Source organism: Pistacia vera, unplaced genomic scaffold, assembly GCF_008641045.1.
Source record: "Pistacia vera cultivar Batoury unplaced genomic scaffold, PisVer_v2 Contig151, whole genome shotgun sequence".
Taxonomy (NCBI): Eukaryota; Viridiplantae; Streptophyta; class Magnoliopsida; order Sapindales; family Anacardiaceae; genus Pistacia; species Pistacia vera.
In genome coordinates, this window is record NW_022195586.1 from 248,679 (window position 1) to 276,222 (window position 27,544).

Genomic DNA, 27,544 nt, shown 5'->3' on the forward strand with positions numbered 1-27,544 from the left:
GTTAAGTTCCATAAGCTTTTTAGTGGGTTGATAATATCAAAGACAAACGTCTTAAATTTGAATCCCTACTTCTAAACTGAAATTGAAAAAAAAAAAAAAAATTCAAGTTTGATGTGAGGGGAACCTATGGGTCTAATATACGATGAACCCCCCTCACCCACTTGCTTATTCTCAATACCATTTGCCATCCATCAAACCCGAAAGTACCCTAAAAAAAAGAAAATTTTCCTTCTTCCTTAGCCATTCCGAGTAGATATAACCATTTGTCAACGAAAGTTAGGAGTCTGGACATTGATAAATATCTAGAAAGACATTTACAGAGACGGTCTGATTCTCTCTCAGTTTGAAGAAAGGAGAGATCCAAAAGAATCAATCTTTCTTTTAGTTGTTGAATCTCTCTTTGATTGATCAATGTGTGATTGCCTTACGAATTCGTAATAGAGCTTTCTAGACATTTGTAATTTGTTTGAAAAATCAAAATCCAAGATATCAAAATATACTACTTAATACCTTCAATTAGAGTAAGATAGAGCGGATGAGCCTCTAGTAACCTAATATATTTTATTAGAGTAGGATATACTATATATGCAAATCCTGAACACATGTATTAACACAGACACGATAAACATATATATATATATTTTAAGAGTCTTAACATAAATAAGTCGAATTCACACTAAAACGTGGCTAGATTTACTGTTCAAACATCACCAAACAAATGTCATAGTACACTAACCAAATAATATGAACTTAAATAAAATAAGTAGAATACTACTAGGAGTAATAAATTGTAACATATTTGAATTAAGGGAGTTGCTATTCTTACAAAGAAGCCTACAAAGGAGGCATACAAAGTTAATCTCCACCCTTCATCTTCATCATTTCTCTCTCTCTCTCTTTCTCTTTTTCCGTTTTTCTTTTGTTTTTTTCTTCACTTTGTAAGCTACTTTGTAAAATTCTTTGTAAGGATAGATTTATCCTTGAATTAATTACTCAAACATACTCTCATTCGCCTGTTTACACATAAATTGAACCTTACACCAAAAATGTATCTAAATCCACTATTCTAAGCACTCTCATTCCCTTTTTACACATAAATTAAGTCTACAAAAAAATTGAAACATTCTCTAGATTGTTTGTTTATATTATCGAATCAGTAACATATCGACACCTTATCACCAAATATTATTAGAATAGTTGAAATGAGTAAAATATTCAAATAACATTAAGTCATAATATAAATCGAACGTCCACCAAAATTTACCATTTAAACATTCTCTTGTTTGCTTATTTACATTATCGGACGAGTAACATAGCAAACCCTAACCTTAATCGTGTAAGCAAATGACAGGAACTTAATCAAAGAGAAGTAGAATATTAAGTTGTAACGTGAATTGAGAAAGGGTGAAAGAGAAGATGACATGCAGCCGCATTTGTTATATAGCTTTTGTTGAGCCTCCTCATCATCCAATTATACAATTCAACAAAAAACATCGCTATTTTATTTATATATCTATATAAATTTCTTTACTTTTTCTCTTTCTATAAAAAAAATCTCTCTTTCTCTTTCTTCCTCTCTTTCTATCTCTTAAACAACATTGAACAAGTCCTCCTCGAATCTCCTTTCACCACTGCTTCGGGTCCTGAAAAACAAAACCCCACCTTCCCACAGGACCCATCAAGCGCCATTAACGTCGCACAATTGCTTACAATTATTTTCTCAATTTATTTATTTTATTTTTTTCTTTTTCAACCAACAACAATAACAACACCACCAACGTCATGGATTCTCTTATCGCTTCAGAATTTCAACTCTGCTTTTTTTGGTATCTGTTGTTGTTCGTTATATTATTCTTTTCTTCTTTCAATTTCATTCTTTTTTTTTTCTCTCTTTTACATCGCCTATTTTTTCTTTTTGTCATGTGGGTTTGTTTTGTTTTCTGATTAGTGTTGTTTTTTTTAATGTTTTGTTGATGGGTTCTTAATCTTATGTCTGCTTTGCAGGTTTTGATGAAAAAGCTTGGATTTTGAGGTATGTGGTAGCCTGAGTTGTTGTCATTATCAGCAACTATGTCTATGGATTCTTCTTCTTTTGAGGGTACTCCACTTATTTTATTTTTTTATTTTTTTGGTATGTGTGTTTATGGTTAAAATTCATGGGTTTGGTTGCATGATGAATTTTGGGGATATATCTACATTCATGGTTGAATTTTGAGGGAGATATTTCACCAAGGCATTGAATCTTGTGTATGATTTGGTTTGTGATAGGTAAATCTTGATCTTGATGGATTTGTAATTTGCATAAGAGTTTTTTTTTTTTTTTTTTTTAATTTTTTTGTTTGTTTTTTGTTTTTTGAGAATTGATTAGTGTTAGTATTTGTGGTTTCTGGAAAAAAAAATTGATTTCAAGTTTTTTCTTTTTGGTTGCTTTAATCTTCATCCAGTGCCTTTTGTTTATGGTTAGATGTTGAGTTTGAGATCACCATGTCCTTTATGGTATTCAACAATTTAAGATGGTGGTTTGTAAAATTATATTTTGGTGGGTCAGTTTCTGTGCTGCTTAGCTGCACTAAATTTGATTTTATAATGCTAGTGATGTCTTCTCCGTATTATGTGGATCCTTGTGGGAAGCGTGGAGGTGGAGCTGTATAATAGTCAAATGCAGTTGTGTTACTCCCATTAATCAAGACATGTACATTAGGCTGCTTTACCTACTTTAATTGGGGCAACCTGTGAAATTTCTACATTATTTGATGTGGTTGAGATGTCTTTGTTAGTGCAAGTCAACCATTAGTTTTTAAGTTTTGCAGGGTTTGTAGTTGGATTTAGTTTTATTGGCTATTTTTTTTAATATGATGAATAGATAATTTGGCTGGAGTTTTTCAAATAAGTCTTACAAGTGGTTGTTATTGAAGATGATTTGACTGTAGTTTGGATTCCATGTCAGTTGGTTAACTGTCCTCACTTGTGATATCATTAAGTTTCTGGTTTATCCCTGTTGACATGTTAAATACATGGGGTGATGGGCATCATCTTAATTGGATAGAGATAGAGACAGTGATGCTATTAATTCTAAGTTTTTGAGGATTTTTATGCCAACGTTAATTGTATTTCAGCATTACATTGTTTGTCAACGGCACATGATGCCTTTTCTTCTTTTCCCTTTTCTTTTTCCTTTTTCTTCAAATTCTTTTGGGATTTGTGATGAGTTAGTAAACTTTTCCCTTTCCTTGGCTTTAGGAGTTGGAGTTGATCCATCAAAATGCAGTAAGATGAGTATGGAGGAAAAGAGGGAACTAGTTTATGAATTGGCAAAGCGATCACATGGTGCCTCTCAAATGCTACAGTGGACCCGTCAGGAGATTTTACAGATCCTATGTGTGGAGTTGGGAAAAGAAAGGAAATATACTGGCTTGACTAAGTTGAAAATCATAGAAAACCTTCTGAAAGTTGTTTCTGAAAAGAATTCAGGGGAACGCGAGGTGAATACCGAAGCTGAACCACTGTCTTCTCCTTCCTCCTCGCAGAGAACATCCAAGAGGCAGAGGAAAACTGAAAACCCTTCTCGGCTTCCTGTACCAGTGAATGAACCTGCTATCAACAATGGTGGCAATGACATAGTTAATGCTATATATTGCAAAAACTCGGCTTGCAGGGCTAACTTAAGAGTAGAAGATGCATTTTGCAAGAGGTGTTCATGCTGTATCTGTCATCAATATGATGACAATAAGGATCCTAGCCTGTGGTTAACTTGCAGCTCAGAACCTCCATTTGGAGGGGAGTCATGTGGCATGTCTTGCCATTTGGAGTGTGCCTTGAAAATTGAAAAATCTGGAATCGGAAAAGGTAGATGCTTTCCAGGACTTGACGGGAGCTTTTATTGTGTGTCATGTGGAAAAGTGAATGATTTACTCGGGTAAATGTTTCATACGCTATGATCTTAGTTGTTTATGTTTGCTGCAATTTTTATCCTGGGAAAATATATTGAAGCTATAAGAAAAATTAAGTTTTGTGTAATTATTTTTCTCTCACCCAGTTTGTTTGATGATTGATGTTGAAACTCCAAGAATTACGGTGTTTTAATTTGGCAGAAAGCTTTTAAGATCAGTCAAATCATTAGTAGAATTGTGATATTGTGGAATTTATGTTTAATTGAACGTGCATGTGGCAGGCACTACTAAAGTGTTTGCCATGCTACATTCTCATAAATGTTCTGTTGCCAGTCACTATAGTCTGAGTTTGTTTTCCTTTTTTGTCCAAAGTTACTTTTTCACCTTCTTTCTTTAAATGGAAAACCTAGATTTTGCTTTCAATTATTGGATAGTAGTTGAAACGATGGTAAACTCTTTCTGTCGAATTAAATTAATTGTCCCCAATGGTATCTGCTGGATGTCGTACAGTGAAAATGACATTGTTTTAAATATAGTCTCATACTATAGAACTTTTTAAAATTACCATATAAAACATGCTGATTGCCTTTAATGATACTTCTCTTTTCTGCAAACTCAACAATCTCAAAGTTAGTGTCATTGCGATTGGTGTCTTAAATTTATTTAGATGCTGGAGAAAACAACTGATGGTGGCTAAGGATACTAGACGGGTAGACATACTGTGTTATCGTGTCTCCTTGGGCCAAAAACTTCTCAATGGGACTGACAAGTACCAAAATCTCTCTAAGATTGTGGATGATGCTGTTGAGATGCTTGAAGCTGAAGTGGGTCCGTTAACTGGTGTACCTGTAAAGATGGGTAGGGGTATTGTCAACAGGCTTTCTTCAGGACCAGAAATTCAGAAACTCTGTGCTTTTGCTTTGCAGTCATTGGAGGAAACGATTTCCAGCACCATCTTGCCCAGTCCTGCAATAAAAGGTAATTTTTGGTTGTGTTGTATACTCTTCCCAACATCATCATCAATGGTTTTACTCTGAGCCCAGATAAAGGGATTCTGAATGACAAACAGATGACAGGTATACGAAATTTTAAGCTTTGCTTAAATTTTTTTAATAATCATTTTAAAAAAAATAGAGTTTTCGGTTATCTCATCTCCGTGTCATACACATAGCCTGCTTAACCTTGGAATGATGGAGAACCCGTGAGTTGTTGCCAATAAAACATTGTAGATTAGTCATCATTATTAGTTTTTCAGCACGTTGATGTCGCAAAACCTTTCATCATTTTTTTCAGATTCAAATTTGATTGTTCCCAACATGGTTAGAGTGGAAGATGTTTGTGCAACATCTCTTACTGTGGTATTGGGTTCAGAAGATCCTTCACCTGGGACTGATATTTCTTACAGCTTATGGCATCGTAAAGCTCATGAAGACTATCCAGTTAGACCTACTTGTACGTTGTTTGCACGAAATCCGAGGTTCGTTGTCACAGGACTTACTCCAGCTACAGAGTATCAGTTCAAAGTTGTTTCCTTAGTTGGTACGACAGAGTTGGGTAAATGTGAAGTTTGGTTCTCAACCGGAAGTATTAGGGAAGATGTAACAAACTGCTCTATAATGGAAAGAAGTCACAGCCCAGCGACAAACTGTAGCAGCCTTTCTAATCCATCATCTGTAGAAGATGAAAGCAATAACATCACTCCAGACAGGGACCAAAATGATGATCGAGTGAACGATTACTTTAATTACTGCAAGGACACTGATAAAGTTGCTTCTGCTAATTTGTCTGATGATGCTGTTGACTGTGCCATTGTGGTTGAAGGAGCAACCCCAGCAGATGCAATTTCTCTGTTGGAAGAAGAGCGTGCCATCAACATAGATGGCTCTGTGCCTGATTCTGATGTCCGAAAGCTTGAGAACAAGCACCCACCAGAGGGCCAATTCACTGAGGAGATGAGCACTGATAATGGGTTAGATAATCGAGTGCCAGCTGGCATGGAATGTGTGCCGTATGTAGGTACCTCAGAAGCTAGCTTGCCGATTACTCCCTGCAAGATAGAAATACTTAAGGATGGACAGGGAAGGAATGCGCGGTCCAAATCAAGCAACAAGGATCTGGAAAATGGGATTGGGAAAGGAGATGAGCCCCGAGATAACAGCACATCAAAGAAGAGGAGTGCTGAAAGGCGGGACGAGGAATGTACTGCGAATGGTGCTTCAGATTTTGAGCACTGTGTGAAGGTGATCAGATGTTTAGAGTGTGAGGGACATATAGAAAGGAACTTTAGGCAGAAATTCTTGACTTGGTACAGCTTGAGAGCAACCTCACAGGAGGTAAGGATTGTAAAAGTGTTTATTGATACCTTTGTCGAAGACCCGGCATCTCTCGCAGAGCAACTTGTGGATACCTTTTCAGATTGCATCTCAAGCAAGAGAGCATCAGTCGTGCCTGCTGGGTTCTGCATGAAGCTTTGGCATTGATTATCTTTATCTGATCAAATGCCCATTTAGGGTGCTCAGAGCATAATTCTTTAGACCCTTTTAACATTGACAATCATCATCATCATTTAAATTTATCACTAGCATTTGCCATTCTTACGATGATGTAAGAACGTTAGAATCTATTTCTTCTATAATACAGTTCTCTCCTATTCATTTATATCTTCCAATTTAACTATTGGATCACTGACTGTTTCTGGCTAGGGAAAAACTCGTTAGTTCTTGGATTGAAAACAATTTTATGCTTAGTTGTACATCAGGCTGAAAGTAGAGGATTATTGTTGTTTATTTCTCATCAAATTATGATTGATCAAACAATATTAATCTTTTGAATGTGGATTTTCTTGGACTGGAACTGCTTATGACTGATACAAACGAGTGAAGCAACAAGTTCTTTCTGATTTCATTGTTGTTTGTTTTGAAAGCTTATTTCTTACTCTTGTCTCTTGACATGATTACAACAATACAATATTACAATTGGTCGTTTAAAAAAAAAAAAAAAAAAAAAGTCTTATTCCCTTCTTGGTGATTTTCTCACCTTTTACAGGTTCCATACTACCCCATAAACTGAAAATCTGTCACCCCGATTGCTATGGGAATCTCATCTAGATGACTTGTACCTGTATGAACAGCCTCGGTAAATTGTGATAAGAACCAAAACGATTTTGAGCAGCTTATTTTAATCATGTCTTCCTTTGATAACAGTCAATATGATTTTTTTTATTTTATTTTTTTAATGTTCTTCTTCTGTATGAAATTGAGTAGCTTTTGTTAATCCTATATTTCCTTTAAATAAGAGTCCATACGATTTTTATAAGGTTCTTCTTCTTAATAAAATTCAAGGGGATATTGAAAAACCATGTCCTCATCCATCGGATCAATCGAAAGACAAAATAAGTATACACTTTCTTTATCCGAGTCAAAAAGATTAATTAAAATATTGTTTTAATCCTAAATGTTTCAAATCATATTGAATACCATTAAAAAAAAACTGGTGTTATTTGGCGTTACAGATGTGACGTTTTATATTATAAAGTTACTACTTTTATAATATTATTCGGATTAAACCTTAATTGAGGCAAGGGTTTGGCAGTTAAAAAAAAAACTGCTAATCTGATGAGCAAATTGTTCTTCAAACCCAAATTTGATCCTCCAATTCTTACTTTGCTTCAAAAATGTACAAATATGAACGAACTGAAACAAATCCATGCACAGACTATCACAACTGGGCTCTCTCGTTTCACCTTCGTAACCAGCAAAATCTTAGCTTTTTGTGCACTATCACCACATGCTAATGATTTACACTATGCACAGACCCTTTTCAATCATATTTCAACACCCCATGTCTTTGATTTCAATTCCATGATAAGGGGTTTTTTGCAGAGCCCAAAACCTGAAAAGGGTCTCTCAGTTTACACCAAAATGTTGAGTCTTGGCATTGCACCAAATAATAGAACTTTCACAGTTTTAGTTAAAGCTTGTGTTTATTTATCTTTGCTTGATATGGTTTATGTTCATGTGCTTAAATTGGGACATGTTTGTGATGCTTTTGTTACCAGTTCTGTAATAAGTATGTATGCTAAGTTTGGATTAATGGATAAAGCTTGTGTTGTGTCTGACGCAAATTTGAATAAGAATGTGGCTTGTTGGACAAGTTTGATAAGCGGGTATTGTTGTAATGGTTTTGTTTCTGAAGCGCGCGAGGTGTTTGATTCAATGCCTGACAGAAATGATGTTGCTTGTAGTGCAATGGTTTCTGGGTATGTCAAAAACCATTGTTTCAATGAGGCAATTGGGTTGTTTCAGGAGTTGAAGAGTTTTGATAATGCGAAGCTTAACGCGTCTCTTTTGGTTAGTGTTCTTAATGCTTGTGCAGTTGTAGGTGCATTTGGAGAAGGGAAATGGGTCCATGATTATGTAGATAAAAATGGTTTCGAGTATGATCTTGAGTTGGGTACTGCGTTGATTGACTTCTATGCAAAGTGTGGGTGCATTGAAAATGCGTGCGAAATATATAATAAGATGGCGTATAGAGATGTAGCGACTTGGAGTGCGATGATATCGGGGTTGGCTATGAATGGGAGGAATGATACAGGACTTGAACTTTTCGTTGAAATGGAAAAGAGTGGACCTAAACCGAATGCTGTGACTTTTGTTGGTGTTCTTACTGCTTGTAATCATAGAACATTGGTGAATGAAGCATGGCGCTTATTTGGTCGGATGGGTAAAGTTTATGGAATCAATCCGATTATTGAGCATTATGGATGCATGGTTGATCTCTTGGCTCGAGCGGGACTACTTAAGGAGGCCGAGATTTTGATAAAGAGTATGCCAATGGAACCTGATGGAGCTATATGGGGATCACTGCTAAATGGGTGTCTAATGCATGGTCATATTGAGTTAGGTGAGAGGGTGGGAAGGCTTGTGATTGAGTTAGAGCCACAACACAGTGGAAGGTATGTCCTTCTGTCCAACATCTATGCCTCTATGGGCTTCTGGGAAGATGTGGTAAGACTTAGGAAACTGATGAAAGATAGGGAAGTAGTAACAGTTTCTGCTTGGAGCTTCATTGAGATTGATGGGGTTGTTCATAAGTTTCTAGTCGATGATAAATCTCATTCTCATCAGACATGCATCTACAGCATATTGAATTTACTCAGAGAGGAACTTGAAGGTTTCTCTACTGCAAATGATATACCATTAAGTTGAGAGAAACACTCTCATTTTGCAATGCCTTTACACAACATCAAAATTGTTCTCTTCAAAAAATTTGAAATCTGACAAACAAGGAACAATTGAATATTATAGTGCCGCTTGTAGCATAGCTGGTTGATAAAGTGCTATATATAGTGTCTTCGTTTACAATGACCTTGTTGGATGGATGCTCTTGATTCTATTGGGCCAGCAGAATCTTGCCAAAGGGTTAAAATAATTTTGGTCAGAGATTCTCAGTATTCAAAGTTACTGTGGTTTTCCACTTGATACCATCTGTAGACTGCAAAATTCAACTTGGCATTTGAAGGTTGAAAAAGACATTTTTTACTTGGCATGCAAAGGAGGCTGGGGAAACACCTACCCATGTCCACATCCAGCCATATTCAAGCACTCTGAAAGCCAAAAGAGACTAAAGAGACGTCCCTTGTATTCAATTTCAACCATTTTAATAATGTCCGCAACCAGGTAAGCGTCACTTCTCTGTTGGCACCATTTGTTGGTGGGTCCTATCTTTTTTTTCCCTGTTTGCTAAACATTTTCTAATTAAGAAGAATATTTTCGATACAACATATACACATGCTTTGGACCAATGAAGAAATGTTCCATAGCATGTATCTTGATGTAGCGCGTTCTCATTCGCTGGATATATGCACATAGAGTAATATTTTTTCCCCTTAAGAGGAGAAGAAAGTAAAAAGCAGAAGATGGTGATGAAACCAAAGCGAAAGAGCTTTAGTAAACACTCCACTGCATTGTACAATTTGTCTTTTAAGTAATGCTTCTGATCTCTTCCTTAACAAAGCATACATCACTTCACAAACATCTAAGCCAACCTCTTTTGTCTTTTATCTTGAACCGTTTCATTGCCTTCAAAACTAAAACATTACTCACTTCTGCTGCCACACTCTTTTGTGTTCTCTCTCTCTCTCTCTTTTTATCATCAATCTTGTTCTTGAAACACACTGTGAAGAAGAAGATGTCTACCAGCTTCTTATCATCTCCAGTTGCTGCATCTGTCTATGTTGGCCTCAAACCCAGCTCAAATACTTTGTTTCCAGTTATGGAGTCTGTTGCATGGAGGAGGAAAAACCTCTCAAATGGTTCAAAAACCATTGCATGAAGGTAAAGTGACTTGATGGTTATAATTTTATGACTACTCAAGGTTTCATATTTTATCACTTTCATCACTGATCTATTCTCTCTTTTCTGGTTCTTGTGTGAATGTGTGGTGTCTGTGCATTGTTTAATAGACATGGAATCCAATCAATAACAAAAAGTTTGAGGCCCTCTCCTACTCCCTCCTCTTTCAGATGACTCCATTGCAAAGGAGATTGATTACATGATAAAAAGGAATGGATCCCTTGCCTTGATTTGATGAGTAAGCCGAACAAAACCATTGCTACCATCATGTTATAATAATTCTTTTTTTAAACAATCTAGAAATCTTAACATCTTTGTGTAGCCAAGTTCGATTAACCCTCTTTTAGTTTTGGTCCTATTGTTATCCCACGTGGGGACTTGAATTCAGACCTGAGGGAACTCAAACCCAAACCTTGTGGGAGTAAACATGGGTCATCATTTCTCTACATGCATTCGATAATATGAAATTCCACAGAGCACATTGTTAAATATCGAGTCAATAATATTATCAAACCATGAAATCGGCCTAAAATATTTTTTGTTTTCTTGTTATACTTTTGTTAGTGGGACATGTCGCAGGGAGTAGTAGGATGCCAGGGTATTATGATGGGAGGTATTGGACTCTGTGGAAATTGCCAAGTTTTGGATGCAATGATTCCTCTCAAGTTCTGAATGAAATCCATGAGTGCAAGAAGGCGTACCCAGATGCTTACTTCGTTGCTTGGCATTTGCCAATCAGAAACAGGCTCAGTGCATGGCCTTTGTCTTCAGAAACCCCCAACTGAAACTTCTTTTTGTAGAGGTTGGAGGAAGAAGTTCGCTGTTTTCTATAATACAATAAGTTGAATGGTTGATTGTTTGTTGGAGAAACTTTTGGTTTAAATAATCAATCAATCAAATAATGTGCCTGTACTTGTTTTGAGAACACAGTTTTTAAGTTGCTTTTCTGTGGCAACTTTTGGGAATACCAGAGGTTTTTCATTTGGCCATCAGATTGTAATTTTGTGTTCTGAGCTAGCACTCAATTGGTTTTTTTTTTTCAACACGATGCTTCTTTCAATTATCATATTTTACAAGGCGGGGAAGCCCAAGTGATCTCATGTAGTTAATATCTAAATATAAATGAAGTTTAATCAAATTCTTTATTCCGTCCTCAATAATACACCAAATTTTGATTAAATGACCGACAATCCATGGCCTGGCCGGTTGAAATGGCTCCACCGCCAGGCTTGGTTCCAATTTTCTATTATCAAACCTACAAATTAGAATGATGATCAGTGAACAATTAGGTTGGAGATTTGGAGTTTTAAAAAGGACCGATAGTGTATAATGATGATAGAAGTGATTTACATGAGTAAATCAATCAAAATCGAAAAACCGTGATGACAAGTTGACTTTTGTTGATGATTGGCAGACAAACGGGATAGGGTAAGATGGGTTTCTGGTCAGAGGTTGAGGGAAGTATTTTCATGGTGATAGAGAGGGTTGTTGATGCCGGGAGTGTTGAGATCTTATCAAAATTGAAACCAATTACGATTAGATCTTGGGTGATTTTCTAGGTATTAACTCAAGGGATGATTAGATTGTATTTGTATGTCATTGCCACCAGCCGCACCTAGTTAACTATCGATTTGTATTTAAAATGTTTGCTAAATTTCAACCCTTAAGGACTTAACTTGATTTTAAGGATATATTTGCTAAATTTTAAACTTTTGACACCGGTTTAACTACCCCTCAAACCGGTTAAACCAATCACTCGAGATCTAGCACCTTGCCAGATTTCACCCTAGGTTGATTTTAAAACATTGCTACTCCATCTAAAGTATATTTAATCAGCCATACAAAGATGTTACCACATTTTCCATCACTAGCGAAAAAGCTTGAATCAATTTCGAGTTTAGATCCTTTTCATTTATAACGCGCTTTGGATGAAAAGCGTTTTTTGTGCATTAAAAAAACGAATCAATTTGATTAAACCCAAACTGAAACATTTTTCCTGAAACTAATTCTTGTCTGATATAGTATTTTGCTCCACGTCTTGTCCTCACCTACGGTATTACCAGTATTTGCACTTAAAAACCCACTGGAACAGAATAAATTGGGTCCTGAAGCACTGCAGTTGCAATTTATATTAGATAGTTTCAACCTTGTCTACTAATGTAGAGAATACAACAGGAAATACCGATACCTACTACAGTAGAAGAATTGAGATCCTCCTCTTATGGTTTTCTCTTCCTAAAATAGAGGCAATTGTTTCTGGCAAGATACGCTAAAATGCTTAGTTACAGATTCAAGGCTAGAAATCGCACTTTGCTTAACCATTACAAACAGATGGTCTATGCAACCACACAACAGAGTGGACACTGAAGCTATATCTAAATACAGTCATGCTCACTAAGGATTAGTTAGTAAAATCAGCTGGAACGTACCAGTGCAAAAATGAAGATCAAATAGTAGTCACAATGCCCAATAAGAATACCCAATAAAAATTGCATAAGGCTCATTTTTTCTGCTAGATTTTAAGAATCCATGTCCCCACCTTGTACAACTTTTGCGAGAAAACACTGGATCACCTGAATAATAAACAAATTGATAATTAGAATATATGCATTTCAAAAACAAAGTAAACAGAGAACCTGCTTCTTCACTCTCTGATTACAAGCTTTGTTTTAGTAATTTATCAAAGGCAAAATCATATGTGGGACATTTCTTGCACAGCAGCTATTAGCAACAGAAATTAACATAGAATTTGGAGTATATTTTGTCTTTACTTTTAATGTTTTATGAAAAGAAAAAGTAGCAGGTTAACCTCAGCACATGTGCAAAATCATACTCTAGCGGCAGGTTCTTCCATAAGGTTTCCAAGATACATTAACACCAATTAAAGACGAAAACAGCAAACTGCTCAATATACTACGGTTAATATCAACAGTACTTGAAAACTATGGGTAATAAAAATCATTGAATAACGAAAGAAAAGAGAGGAAAAACTAAAATTTAATTCACAAATAATCTGTTTAGAGAATCATGAAGGATAATAGATAACCATGACTCGAAATGGTGAAAAATAAAAGGATCATCAATGTTATTAAGTGGTAAATATATGTAGTATTTTACATGGTGTAATTGAGATTATTGGTTTTTATGTATATACATATATGTATGCATGTCTATCAATGTTCGCAGACTGCAGCGACAATTTACAAAATTGTTGGACATGCCATTTTATTGAACACTTATATGTGACATCCACTTATTACTATATTAACTTTTATAAAATTTCACAGAAGGACAAGACCAAGATGCAATTGCACCGACTCAAAAATTCTCAAACTGACAAAACAAAAACATCCCCTTGTTTAGTTTGTTAGTATTTTCTTTTTCAAAAACAATTTGGCTCCAGTTCTAGCACAATATCCATCTCCCTTAGTTCAGTTCAATTTGGCCTCAAAACCACACGCCAATCCCTATATGCTACCATACATTGTGAACTTCCAATACCTGTTTGACAGTTTTCCTATGAGAAAAAGGAGAAAATGCTCATAATATTTGAAAATGATAGTGATTGAATAATAAATATAGTGACATTGAAAATTATGTCTATACAAAAGTATAGCTACTATTATAAAGGATAACTCATAAATTTTAATTATGACAAATATATAGGATTTCAAGTTCTTTAAGCCCATTAAAAACTTTACATCATTGTCTGCTAAATTTTTTGTTGAGCAACTAAAATACTTAATTAGATTAGAGTAACTCACTCAATTCAATAAAGCCCTAAAATCATCATTATTTTATCATCAACTATATATTTTCCTACTGTCCTCTATAAAGTTCAAGTGAAAAAAACCTGAATAATGCAAAACCCACCTCACATGCTGACCCTATTACCTGGACCTTCATCCTCAACTTGGAGAATCATTAAAAGATGGCGACACAATATGTGGGTAATACTACTAGACAATTTTTAGACAAAAAACAATTACAATAGTAAAAAAAAACAAGACAACTGAATGGATGTCCATGACCAACATGTATACAAAAATTTCATGCAATGTAGAAAACCTAGCAAATGTATTCTAAGCACTGCAAACTTGTACGAAACTCCAACAAAGTTTCAAACTACTCCACAACATAAAAATCCATTTCTCAAAAATCCACAAAGATATTCACAAAGCTTTGACTTACATTCTTTCACGGTTTAAAAAGAGACACAGCGAGGGGAGGGGAACAAATGATTTAAGGAGTGATCAAAGTGTATTAAACAAGCCCAACACAATAATTGTGCAAGACAAATTTATTAAATCCCCCAAATTGTACAGTGCACCTCCAAAATTCTAAAGTTATTTGCCAAAATCAACAGGATTTTGGCCTAAGGAATTAGTAATAGCGAGTAGAAAGGTATTTTAACCAATTCAATTCTGTCTCAGTTCACTTCTGTGCAATTCTATAACCCTATTTTAAGTCAATCAGGTAACTTGTGGCGGAATTTCATGGACTCAATAGGCAGTAATTGATTTATAAATTTAACTAAAGGAGAAGAAAACATAGCTAAAGAGCAAATGTTAACTTGAATATAAAGTACACTTATCACAAGTATCTCTCTCAATCTATAACACCCTACAGGATTATTCATTTATTAATCGTATTCCATAAGTAGGTGAAACAACATTCCTATTTAAATTTTATTATTTGAGACTAAGGGTTACTAAATAGAATTAAAACCCTAAATTCTAGAAAGAAAAAAAAAAAAAAAAAAAACTATAAATCTTTTACTCATCCAAGCTAAATTTGACTTGCTAAGACAAATCAGTGAGAAACCTCCATTGCCAATATCCTCTTTTGGTCAAACTCTAACCAAGTAAAGAAAACTCTTTTGAAGACGAATGGAAATTGCTCTTAACTAAAATAACACCAATTCTCAACAGTTTCCCAGTTCACAAGCATTGCTTATCCAGTATATAAAAGTCACCCTTCTCACACAAACTAGGCAAATCAAAACCGCAGTCATTTGAATCCCTATTTCAGTTTTAATTAAAATTCATAAACAAAAGACCAAAGCAGAAAAAACTACAAACAAGCCCAAACAAACATTCCAATAACTTGAAGCTAAAAGATCCACCAAACCAAAAAGCTATAGCTATTCAAATTGGCGCAAATTCGACCTTCTAACACTAACTAGGCAAAGCAAAACAGAAAAATTTGTGAAAAACACACTCCAAACAATTCAAAACATTCGGTTCAATCTCCTTTATGGTTCAAATTAATAAATAAAAAAACTCAATTCCAATGCTAAATTAACCTCTAAATTAGGGGGAAAATAATACTAAAAAGCCAAACCAAAGAAACTTAAAACTTAAACTCAAAATCTGAGAGATAAACAAAGCTCACCCACCTCCTTTGAGTAATGACCCTTCTATCGATTCCGCTCCATCGGCAATGGCCGATTAAACCCGCCTCTTCTATTCATATACTGCCTCGGCTGGCGCTTCGTCACAGCCCTAACTCCACTCACATCCGCCCCCCGCACCGGCTTCCCTTTAGTCGAATCGAACCCGACTGGAATCCCTAACTTCTTCATCATCTCCATCTCATCTTCATCAACATCATTCATCCCATCACCGCCATTATTACCATTGTTATTATTTTCATCGTCTTTCTTTAGCTGCTGCGCTTTCGCAATTTCGTCCACGAAGTCCGACACCACCTTCTGCTGGTCCTTATCGTCCCGGTGCCGCTTCCGCAGCGGTTCCGGAGAGGGCGTGCGGTGGCGGTGAGACCGGTCGGGGGATCGCTTGTGGCGTGAGCGCGTCCGATCGGGAGTTCGTGAACGCGACCGCTTGCTTCGGATTCTCTCTCTATCCTTGTCTCTGTCTCTGTCTCGCTCACGGTCGCGTTCACGGTCACGGTCTTCTTTATCTCGCCGGCGTTCTCTATCTCTATCTCTGTCTCGGTCGCGGCCGCGGCCGCGGCCGCGGTCACCGTAGTCGCGGTCGCGAGGGCGGTCGCGGTCGCCCATGGAGAGTTTGAATTATATAGAGCGTGACTCTGCGAGTGCGGCAAGTGACGGGTCTATCAGATTGAAACTCGAGAGTTGAGAGACTAAAGCTTTACTCTTGGTTTCACCGGGTTTAGCAGGGATTTACTAAGGGGTTTATAGCTAAATAGGTGGGATGCGGGTTGCAAAAGGAAGAAATAAAATATTAAGGGGGTTATTTAAACTTTTTATGTTACCTTATACATTAGATGATAGCTGGTTTAGAGTGAACAGCTCTTGTTGCCTTCTTCACTTTCCATTAGCCTTCCTCTCCTTGCCTAAGATCTTGAAGACCTAACCAACGTAAAAGGATCATCGACATAGACATTCTGACACTCAAACTAAGGTTTGATGGCTAGACAATAGGAGCAAGGCCTTAATAGTGAGGGTTTGTTGGTTTTGGTGCTTGAGGGCTCAGTCTTAAGTTTAAGGTGCTTTACTAATTGGCAGGCTGTGCATAAATCAAAAGGTTTATTGGTTTTGGTGCTTGAGGGCTTAATCTCAAGTTTACGGTGCTTTACTAATTGGCAGGCTTCACAAAAATGTCACACTGCTGCTGAATTTTGTAGGTTCTCAAAACATTCTTTGGTTAGGATGACCAAATCTTCTATGGATCAAGTTCAAGGCTCCAGAGTCTTGTCCTCACACTGCGGTATACCAGTATATGCACTTAAAAAAACCCACTGGAACAGAATAAATTGGGTCCTTGAAGCACTGCAGTTGCAAGTTTATATAGATAGTTTCAACTTGTCTACTAATGTAGATAGAATACAACAGGAAATACCGATACCTACTACAGTAGAAGAATTGAGATCCTCCTCTTTCATGGTTCTCTTTCCTAAAATAGAGGCAATTGTTCTGGCAAGATACGCTAAAATGCTTAGTTACAGATTCAAGGAGAATCGCACTTTGCTAACCATTACAAACAGATGGTCTATGAAGCACACAACAGGAGTGATCACTGAAGCTATATCTAAATACAGTCATGCTCACTAGAGGTAGTTTAGTAAAACAGCTGAACGTACCAATGCAAAAATGAAAGATCAAATAGTAGTCACCGATGCACAATAAGAAATACCCAATAAAAATGTCATAAGGCTCATTTTTTGCTAGATTTTAGAATCCATGTCCCCACCTTGTACAACTTTGCGAGAAAACACTGGATCACCTGAATATACAACAAAATTGATAATTAGAATATATGCATTTCACGAAACAAAGTAAACAGAGAAAGCCTGCTCGTTCACATCTCTGATTACAAGCTTTGGTTGGAATTTCAAAGGCAAAATTATGTGGGACATTCTTGCACAGCAGCTTAGCAACAGAAATAAACATAGAATTTGGAGTATATTTGTTCTTTATTTAATGTTTTATGAAAAGAAAAAAGTGCAGCACATGTGCAAAATCATACATCTAGGCGCAGGTTTCTTCCAGAAGGTTTCCAAGATACATTACAACAATTAAAGACGAAACAGCACACTGGGGTCTATCACTACGTTAGATATCAAAAGTACATCGAAAACTAAGGTGGGGAATAAAAATCATTGAAAACGAAAGAAAAAGAGGGGGAAAAACTAAATTAAATTCACAAATGAATCTGTTAGAGATCATGAAGGATAATAGATAACCTGACCGAAATGGTGAAAAATAAAAAGGATCATCAATGTTATTAAGTGGTAAAATAATGTAGTATTACATGGTGTAATTGAGATTATGTGCTTTTATGTATATACATATATGTATGCATGTCTATGCACATGTTCGCAGAGCAGCGACCATTACGAAAATGTTGGACACGCCATTTTATCGAACACTTATATGTGATCCATATATATATAACTTTATAAATATTTCGCAGTGGGACAAGACCAGATGCAATTGCACCCACTAAAAAATCTCAAACTGACAAAACAAAAACATCCCCTTGTTTAGTTTGGTTCAGTATTTCTTTTTCAAAAACAATTTGGCTCCAGTTCTAGCACAATATCCATCTCCCTTAGTTCAGTTCAATTTTGGCCTCAAAACACGCCATCCTAATATGCATACTCAACACGTGAAGTGCTGGTGATATAATAAGAAGCGGAGGAAGGAGCAGTAGAAGATTAAATGGAAAAAAGGGCAACTAACGTGTGAAGAGAAGAAAAGTTGAGTGGGCAGGTGGCAAAAGGAGAATGGTGGATAGTTGAATCCTGTTAGGAGGTGGAGTGAATAAAAAGAGCAACAGAAGAAGGAAAAAGCATATCTTAGAGAGATATAGTGAAAGGGGGGAGGTAGCTGGCCCTCGAAGTCCAGCATATCAGTATTTATAAGTTTAGTTGTTTCCTTCTGTTATTTTGATATTTGATAATATAATCAATGTGAATGAGTGTAATTCTTATATTTTCAATGGAGTTATAGATTGTGGTCTTGGTGGTTCCTTGAATTGTGAATGTATTCTGGTAAAAGCTTTTGTTGTGGATTGACTAGGAGAATCTGGGCAGGTTCGCAAACATACCATACATTGTGAACTTCCAATACCTGTTTGACAGTTTTCCTATGAGAAAAAGGAGAAAATGTCATAATATTGAAAATGATAGTGATTGAATAATAAATATAGTGACATTGAAATTATGTCTATACAAAAGTATAGCTACTATTATAAAGGATAACTCATAAATTTTATTATGACAAATATATAGGATTCAAGTTCTTTAAGCCCATTAAAAACTTACATCATTGTCTGCTAAATTTTTTGTTGAGCACTAAAATACTTAATTAGATTAGAGTAACTCATCAATTCAATAAAGCACAAATCATCAATTTTATCATTCAATATATATTTTCCTACTGTCCTCTATAAGTTCAGGTGAAAAAAACCTGAATAATGCAAAACCCACCTCCACTGCGACCCTATACCTGGACCTTCCCCCTCCACTGGAGAACTAAAAGATGGCGACACAATATGTGGGTAATACTACTAGACAATTTTAGACAAAAAACAATTACAATAGTAAAAAAAACAAGACAACTGAATGGAGTCCATGACCAACATGTGATACAAAAATTTCATGCAATGTAGAAAACCTAGCAAATGATTCTAAGCACTGCAAATTGTACGAAACTCAACAAAGTTTCAAACTACTCCACAACATAAAAATCATTCTCAAAAATCCAACAAAAGAGATTGGCTTCTGATCTCTTCCTTAACAAAGCATACATCACTTCACAAACATCTAAGCCAACCTCTTTTGTCTTTTATCTTGAACCGTTTCATTGCCTTCAAAACTAAAACATTACTCACTTCTGCTGCCACACTCTTTTGTGTTCTCTCTCTCTCTCTCTTTTTATCATCAATCTTGTTCTTGAAACACACTGTGAAGAAGAAGATGTCTACCAGCTTCTTATCATCTCCAGTTGCTGCATCTGGCTATGTTGGCCTCAAACCCAGCTCAAATACTTTGTTTCCAGTTATGGAGTCTGTTCCATGGAGGAGGAAAACCATCTCAAATGGTTCAAAAACTCATTGCATGAAGGTAAAGTGACTTGACTGGTTAATAATTTGTGACTACTCAAGGTTTCATATTTGATCACTTTGGTCACTGATCTATTTTCTCTTTTCTGGTTCTTGTGTGAATGTGTGGTGCTGTGCATTGTTTAATAGACATGGAATCCAATCAATAACAAAAAGTTTGAGGCCCTCTCCTACCTCCCTCCTCTTTCAGATGACTCCATTGCAAAGGAGATTGATTACATGATAAAAAAGGAATGGATCCCTTGCCTTGAATTTGATGAGGTAAGCCGAACAAAACCATTGCTACCATCATGTTATAATAATTCTTTTTTTAACAATCTAGAAATCTTAACATCTTTGTGTAGCCAAGTTCGATTAACCCTCTTTTAGTTTTTGGTCCTATTGTTATCCACGTGGGGACTTGAATTCAGACCTGAGGGAACTCAAACCCAAACCTTGTGGGAGTAAACATGGGTCATCATTTCTCTACATGCATTCGATAATATGAAATTCCACAGAGCACATTGTTAAAATATCGAGTCAATAATATTATCAAACCAGTGAAATCGGCCTAAAATATTTTTTGTTTTCTTGTATATACTTTTGTTAGATGGGACATGTGCGCAGGGAGAATAGTAGGATGCCAGGGTATTATGATGGGAGGTATTGGACTCTGTGGAAATTGCCAATGTTTGGATGCAATGATTCCTCTCAAGTTCTGAATGAAATCCATGAGTGCAAGAAGGCGTACCCAGATGCTTACATTCGTTGCTTGGCATTTGACAATCAGAAACAGGCTCAGTGCATGGCCTTTGTCATTCAGAAACCCACCAACTGAAACTTCTTTTTGTAGAGGTTTTGAGGAAGAAGTTCGCTGTTTTCTATAATACAATAAGTTGAATGGTTGATTGTTTGTTGGAGAAACTTTTGGTTTAAATAATCAATCAATCAAAATAATGTGCCTGTACTTGTTTTGAGAACACAGTTTTTAAGTTGCTTTTCTGTGGGCAACTTTTGGGAATACCAGAGGTTTTTCATTTGGCCAATCAGATTGTAATTTTGTGTTCTGAGCTAGCACATCAATTGGTTTTTTTTTTTCAACACGATGCTTCTTTCCAACATTATCAATTATTTTACAAGGCGGTGGAAGCCCAAGTGGGATCTCACATGTAGTTAATATCCTAAATATTATAATGAAAGTTTAATCAAAATATCTTTATTCCGTCCTCAATAATACACCAAATTTTGATTAAATGACCGACTATCCATGGCCTGGCCGGTTGAAATGGTTCAACCCGGACCCAGCTTTCATCTGGTTGGGTTGTCAATTTTCTTATTCATTGAAAACCTTAGAAATTGGGATGATGATCGATGAACAATTGATGGTCGAGATGTTGAGAGTTTTAAAGAGGAAGGACCGATGAATGTAATGGTGATGGCATAAGTGATTTCTAATGAGTGAATCAATCAAAAATCGAAAAAAACTGTGATGATAACAATCGACTTTTGTTGGTGATTGGCGAGGCAAATGGGGGTAGGGTAAGATGGGTTTTAGTCAAGAGATTGAGGAGGGTATTTTCATGATAATGGGGAGGGTTGTGGACGGCGGGAGTGGTGAGATCTGATCAAAATCAAACCCATTGCAATTAGATCTTGGGTAGATTTTCTAGGTATTGACTCAAGGGATGATTAAAATTGTATTTGGTGTATCATTGCCGCCAACTAGTCAACTGTCGATTTGTATTTACGACGCGTTTGCTAAATTTCAAACCTTTAAGAACTTAACTTTAATTTTAGGGATATATTTGCTAAATTTTAAACTTTTGAACATCCGATTTGACTGGCCGTTAAACCGATTAAACCAATCAACTCAAGACCTAGCAACTTGGCCAGGTTTTCACCCCAGGGTGGTTATTAAAACATTGCTACTCCATCTGAAAGTATTATATTAATCAGCCATACAAAGGATGTTACCACATTTTCCATCACTAGCGAAAAAGCTTGAATCAATTTCTGAGTTTAGATCCTTTTCATTTATAGACGCGCTTTGGATGAAAAGCGTTTTTGTGCATTAAAAAAACGAATCAATTTGAATTAAACCCAAACTGAAACATTTTTCCTGAAACTAATTCTTGTCTGATATAGTATTTTGCTCCACAGTCTTGTCCTCACCTACGGTATTACCAGTATTTGCACTTAAAAAACCCACTGGAACAGAATAAATTGGGTCCTTGAAGCACTGCAGTTGCAAGTTTATATTAGATAGTTTCAACCTTGTCTACTAATGTAGATAGAATACAACAGGAAATACCGATACCTACTACAGTAGAAGAATTGAGATCCTCCTCTTTCATGGTTTTCTCTTCCTAAAATAGAGGCAATTGTTCTGGCAAGATACGCTAAAATGCTTAGTTACAGATTCAAGGCTAGAAATCGCACTTTGCTTAACCATTACAAACAGATGGTCTATGAAGCCACACAACAGGAGTGATCACTGAAGCTATATCTAAATACAGTCATGCTCACTAGAGGATTAGTTAGTAAAATCAGCTGGAACGTACCAGTGCAAAAATGAAAGATCAAATAGTAGTCATCAGATGCACAATAAGAAATACCCAATAAAAATGTCATAAGGCTCATTTTTCTGCTAGATTTTAAGAATCCATGTCCCCACCTTGTACAACTTTTGCGAGAAAACACTGGATCACCTGAATATAACAAAAAATTGATAATTAGAATATATGCATTTCACGAAACAAAGTAAACAGAGAAAGCCTGCTTCGTTCACTCTCTGATTACAAGCTTTGTTTTAGTAATTTATCAAAGGCAAAATCATATGTGGGACATTTCTTGCACAGCAGCTATTAGCAACAGAAATTAACATAGAATTTGGAGTATATTTGTTCTTTACTTTTAATGTTTTATGAAAAGAAAAAGTAGGCAGGGTTAAACCTGCAGCACATGTGCAAAATCATACATCTAGCGGCAGGTTCTTCCATAAGGTTTCCAAGATACATTAACACCAATTAAAGACGAAAACAGCAAACTGGCATCAATATCACTACGTTAGATATCAAAAGTACATCGAAAACTAAGTGGGGGAATAAAAATCATTGAATAACGAAAGAAAAAGAGAGGAAAAAACTAAAATTTAAATTCACAAATGAATCTGTTTAGAGAATCATGAAGGATAATAGATAACCATGACTGAAATGGTGAAAAATAAAAAGGATCATCAATGTTATTAAGTGGTAAAATATATGTAGTATTTTACATGGTGTAATTGAGATTATGTGGTTTTTATGTATATACATATATGTATGCATGTCTATGCACATGTTCGCAGACTGCAGCGACAAATTTACGAAATTGTTGGACACGCCATTTTATCGAACACTTATATGTGATATCCACTTATTACTATATTAACTTTTATAAAATATTTCACAGAAGGACAAGACCAAGATGCAATTGCACCGACTCAAAAATTCTCAAACTGACAAAACAAAAACATCCCCTTGTTTAGTTTGGTTAAGTATTTTCTTTTTTCAAAAACAATTTGGCTCCAGTTCTAGCACAATATCCATCTCCCTTAGTTCAGTTCAATTTTGGCCTCAAAACCACGCCCACCTATAGCTACCATACATTGTGAATTCCAATACCTGTTTGACAGTTTTCCTATGAGAAAAAGGAGAAAATGCATAATATTTGAAAATGATAGTGATTGAATAATAAATATAGTGACATTGAAAATTATGTCCATACAAAAGTATAGCTACTATTATAAAGGATAACTCATAAATTTTAATATGACAAAATATATAGGATTTCAAGTTCTTAAGCCCATTAAAAACTTTACATCACTGTCTGCTAAATTTTTGTTAGCAACTAAAATACTTAATTAGATTAGAGTAACTCATCAATCAATAAAGCCCTAAAATCATCATATTTATCATCAACTATATATTTTCCTACTGTCCTCTATAAAGTTCAAGTGAAAAAAACCTGAATAATGCAAAACCCACCTCACCTGCTGAACCTATTACCTGGACCTTCACCTCAACTTGGAGAATCATTAAAGATGGCGACACAATATGTGGGTATATACTACTAGACAATTTTTAGACAAAAAACAATTACAATAGTAAAAAAAAAAAGACAACTGAATGGATGTCCATGACCAACATGTATACAAAATTTCATGCAATGTAGAAAAACCTAGCAAATGTATTCTAAGCACTGCAAACTTGTACGAAACTCCAACAAAGTTTCAAACTACTCCACAAAAAAAATCCATTTCTCAAAAATCCACAAAGATATTCACAAAGCTTTGGCTTCATTCTTTCACAGTTTAAAAAGAGACAGAGCGAGGGGAGGGGAACAAATGATTTAGGAGTGATCAAAGTGTATTAAACAAGCCCAACACAATAATGTCTATGAAAAATTAAAATCCCCAAATGTCCAGTGCACCTCCAAAATTCTAAAGTTATTTGCCAAAATCAACAGGATTTTGGCCTAAGGAATTAGTAATAGCAAGTAGAAAGGTAATTAACCAATTCAATTCTCTCAGTTCACTTCTGTGCAATTCTATAACCCTATTTTAAGTCAATCAGGTAACTTGTGGCGGAATTCATGGACTAATAGGCAGTAATTGATTTATAAATTTAACTAAAGGAGAAGAAAACATAGCTAAAGAGCAAATGTTAACTTGAATATAAAGTACACTTATCACAAGTATCTCTTCAATCTAAACACCTACAGGATTATCATTATATCGTTACCATAAGTAGGTGAAACAACATTCCTATTTAAAAATATTTGAGACTAAGGGGACTAAATAGAATTAAAACCCTAAATTCTAGAGAAAAAAAAAAAAAAAAAACTATAAATCTTTTACTCATCCAAGCTAAATTTGACCCACTAAGCAAATCAGTGAGAAACCTCCATTGCCAATATCCCTTTGGTCAAACCTAACCAAGTAAAGAAAACTCTTTTGAAGACGAATGGAAATTGCTCTTAACTAAAATAACACCAATTCTCAACAGTTTCCCAGTTCACAAGCATTGCTTATCCAGTATATAAAAGTCACCCTTCTACACAAAATAGGCAAATCAAAACGCAGTCATTTGAATCCCTATTTCAGTTTAATTAAATCATAAACAAAAGACCAAAGCAGAAAAAACTACAAACAAGCCCAAACAAACATTCCAATAACTTGAAGCTAAAAGATCCACCAAACCAAAAAGCTATAGCTATTCAAATTGGCGCAAATTCGACCTTCTAACACTAACTAGGCAAAGCAAAAGAGAAATTTGTGAAAAACACACTCCCCAACAATTCAAAACATTCAGGTCAATCTCCTTTATGGTTCAAATTAATAAATAAAAAAACTCAATTCCAATGCTAAATTAACCTCTAAATTAGGGGGAAAATAATACTAAAAAGCCAAACCAAAGAAACTTAAAACTTAAACTCAAAATCTGAGAGATAAACAAAGTCACCCACCTCTTTGAGTAATGACCCTTCTACGATTCGCTCCATCGGCAATGGCCGATTATAACCCGCCTCTTTATTCATATACTGCCTCGGCTGGCTTCGTCACAGCCCAACTCCACTCACATCGCCCCCGCACCGGCTTCCCTTTAGTCGAATCGAACCAACTGGAATCCCTAACTTCTCTTCATCCATCTCCATTCATCAAACATCATTCATCCCATCACCCCATTATTACCATTGTTATTATTTTCATCGTCTTTCAGCTGTGCGCTTTCGCAATTTCGTCACGAAGTCCGACACCCCTTCTGCTGGTCCTTATCGTCCGGTGCCGCTTCCGCAGCGGTTCCGGAGAGGGCGTGCGGTGGCGGTGAGACCGGTCGGGGGATCGCTTGTGGTGAGGCGTCCGATCGGGAGTTCGTGAACGCGACCGCTTGCTCGGATTCTCTCTCTATCCTTGCTCTGTCTCTGTCTCGCTCACGGTCGCGTTCACGGTCACGGTCTTCTTTATCTCGCGGCGTTCTCTATCTTTCTGCTCGGTCGCGGCGCGCGCCGGCCGCGGTACCGTAGTCGGGTCGCGAGGGCGGTCGCGGTCGCCCATGGAGAGTTTGAATTATATAGAGCGTGACTCTCTCTGCGAGTGCGGCAAGTGACGGGTCTATCAGATTGAAACTCGAGAGTTGAGAGACTAAAGCTTTACTCTTGGTTTCACGGGTTTAGGTGGGATTTACTAAGGGGTTTATAGGCAAATAGGTGGGATGCGGGTTGAAAAGTAAGAAATAAAATATTAAGGGGGGATTTAACTTTTTGTGTACCTTAGCTAGATGATAGCTGATTATTGACGTAGAATGGTTTAGAGTGAACATCCTTGTGTGTTCTTCACTTTCCATTAGCCTTCTCCTTGCCTAGATTGAAGACCTAACCAACGTAAAAGGATCATCGACATAGACTTCTGACACTCAAACTAGACAATAGGAGCAAGGCCTTAATAGTAAGGTTTGGTGCTTGAGTTACTAATTGGCAGGCTTCACAAAAAGTCACACTGCTACTGAATTTTGTAGGTTCGAAAACATTCTTTAGAATGTTTGGTTAGGATGACCAAATCTTCTATGGATCAAGTTCATGATTGCATAAATCCTGAACTAAAAAACATACCGGAGAGACAATTTCGTTTTATTCATTGATCAACTTGAGCAAATATATGGACGCAAGGTTTTACATTTGCTTTAACAACTATAGTTATAGACCTTGCCATATTGATTTATTGCAGTTATGTCAAATCACGTGTAAATATATGTCAGAAGCAAATTTATCTTTACAGGTCACCTGGCATTGCATGATTCTCGAATTTTTACAAGATTACTAATTGTGGTGTGGACTTGGGTTTGACATATTTATTATTCTGGCTTAATTGCTCTCTTTCGATACCAGACTGAAGCCCGTATCAATTGCACTGTTGGTTTGAAATTTATTTTACTATTTATAATATGGATGTTTTTAAGGTAAAAGCACTATTTTATACCCCAGTTTTATGCGATAGGATTAGAGATTTTAAATGTTGTAATATTGGAGTAAGAACAAAATATTTATTTTGATATGCTTAATTTGGTAACTGTAGATATAGAGATGTAAAACATGAATTTCAATAGACTATTTGTATATTTTGACTTAAAAAAAATTTAACTTACAATAATGTAATCCAATATTACCATATTATTGTGATATTATATTTATTGAATCACGTAATTCTCTAACCCTTTCTTTCAATCAAAATGATTTCATTATCTTTCACTTCTTTTAAGGTGTAATTATCCAAACATTTTTGGAGCAGTGAAAACAGGAAGCACTTTCAAAAACAAGCACTTAAAAGCAGCTACATAGATATCCTTTGGGGGGTTATCTTTACGGATTTGCTTCACTAAAAAACTCGGGTAGAATTGGACCGAAAACCACCCAACTTGGCCCGGTTCGTTTGAAGATGACGGCCATTGGCCCTCGATCTTACGACACAATTGGGCTTGGTATGGCTAGCCTGTTAGTCAATTTTTTTGTTCATTTAAAAGAATCTATATAATTTTATTCTCAAAATTTATGTTAGTGTTGTTATTCAAGTTTGCAACACATAAATAACTAATTTATGTAACTATAAAAATGGACAAAAAATTAAAATAAAGAAAGAAAGAAAGAAAGAAACGAATTAGGCTAATTAGGTCAATCTATCTTAGGCCCAATACAAGTTGGATTTATTAATGTTATCAAGTCACTTTTGCTGCAAGTT

The 27,544-nt window shown here is 36.0% G+C and overlaps 4 protein-coding genes and 1 pseudogene across 4 annotated transcripts; 4 read left to right on the forward strand and 1 right to left on the reverse strand.

The window, feature by feature from the left end:
* Positions 1–1,544: 1,544 nt before the first annotated feature.
* LOC116124245 (VIN3-like protein 2) lies at positions 1,545–6,676 on the forward strand. Its single transcript, XM_031409940.1, has 5 exons — positions 1,545–1,826; positions 2,005–2,098; positions 3,241–3,916; positions 4,558–4,868; positions 5,184–6,676. The coding sequence occupies exons 2-5, from the start codon at positions 2,071–2,073 to the stop codon at positions 6,368–6,370; spliced, it is 2,202 nt and encodes a 733-aa protein (XP_031265800.1). The 5' UTR covers positions 1,545–1,826; positions 2,005–2,070; the 3' UTR covers positions 6,371–6,676.
* Positions 6,677–7,493: 817 nt separating this feature from the next.
* Positions 7,494–9,484, forward strand: LOC116124333 (pentatricopeptide repeat-containing protein At5g66520-like). The gene has a single exon (XM_031410056.1). It carries the CDS (start codon positions 7,505–7,507, stop codon positions 9,095–9,097), a length of 1,593 nt encoding a protein of 530 aa, XP_031265916.1. The 5' UTR covers positions 7,494–7,504; the 3' UTR covers positions 9,098–9,484.
* Positions 9,485–9,988: 504 nt separating this feature from the next.
* Positions 9,989–11,084, forward strand: LOC116124258 (annotated as a pseudogene).
* Positions 11,085–12,710: 1,626 nt separating this feature from the next.
* Positions 12,711–16,364, reverse strand: LOC116124310 (U4/U6.U5 small nuclear ribonucleoprotein 27 kDa protein). Its single transcript, XM_031410028.1, has 2 exons — positions 15,642–16,364; positions 12,711–12,816 (listed from the first exon to the last, which is right to left on the reverse strand). Exon 1 carries the CDS (start codon positions 16,263–16,265, stop codon positions 15,663–15,665), a length of 603 nt encoding a protein of 200 aa, XP_031265888.1. The 5' UTR covers positions 16,266–16,364; the 3' UTR covers positions 12,711–12,816; positions 15,642–15,662.
* Positions 16,365–19,557: 3,193 nt separating this feature from the next.
* LOC116124297 (ribulose bisphosphate carboxylase small chain clone 512-like) lies at positions 19,558–20,819 on the forward strand. The gene is made up of 3 exons (XM_031410008.1): positions 19,558–19,795; positions 19,924–20,055; positions 20,384–20,819. Exons 1-3 carry the CDS (start codon positions 19,649–19,651, stop codon positions 20,609–20,611), a joined length of 507 nt encoding a protein of 168 aa, XP_031265868.1. The 5' UTR covers positions 19,558–19,648; the 3' UTR covers positions 20,612–20,819.
* The last annotated feature ends 6,725 nt before the right edge of the window (positions 20,820–27,544 follow it).

Excerpts from the sequence above, each read along its gene's own strand:
- LOC116124310 (XM_031410028.1), bottom strand. The coding sequence starts at position 16,265 with ATGGGCGACCGCGACCGCCCTCGCGACCGCGACTACGGTGACCGCGGC.
- LOC116124245 (XM_031409940.1), top strand. The coding sequence starts at position 2,071 with ATGTCTATGGATTCTTCTTCTTTTGAGG. Across the intron at positions 2,099-3,240 it reads GGATTCTTCTTCTTTTGAGG|GAGTTGGAGTTGATCCATCA; the intron begins GTACTCCACTTA and ends CCTTGGCTTTAG. Across the intron at positions 4,869-5,183 it reads GCCCAGTCCTGCAATAAAAG|ATTCAAATTTGATTGTTCCC; the intron begins GTAATTTTTGGT and ends CATTTTTTTCAG.
- LOC116124333 (XM_031410056.1), top strand. The coding sequence starts at position 7,505 with ATGAGCAAATTGTTCTTCAAACCCAAATTTGATCCTCCAATTCTTACT.
- LOC116124297 (XM_031410008.1), top strand. The coding sequence starts at position 19,649 with ATGTCTACCAGCTTCTTATCATCTCCAGTTGCTGCATCTGGCTATGTT. Across the intron at positions 19,796-19,923 it reads CAAAAACTCATTGCATGAAG|ACATGGAATCCAATCAATAA; the intron begins GTAAAGTGACTT and ends ATTGTTTAATAG. Across the intron at positions 20,056-20,383 it reads CTTGCCTTGAATTTGATGAG|ATGGGACATGTGCGCAGGGA; the intron begins GTAAGCCGAACA and ends TACTTTTGTTAG.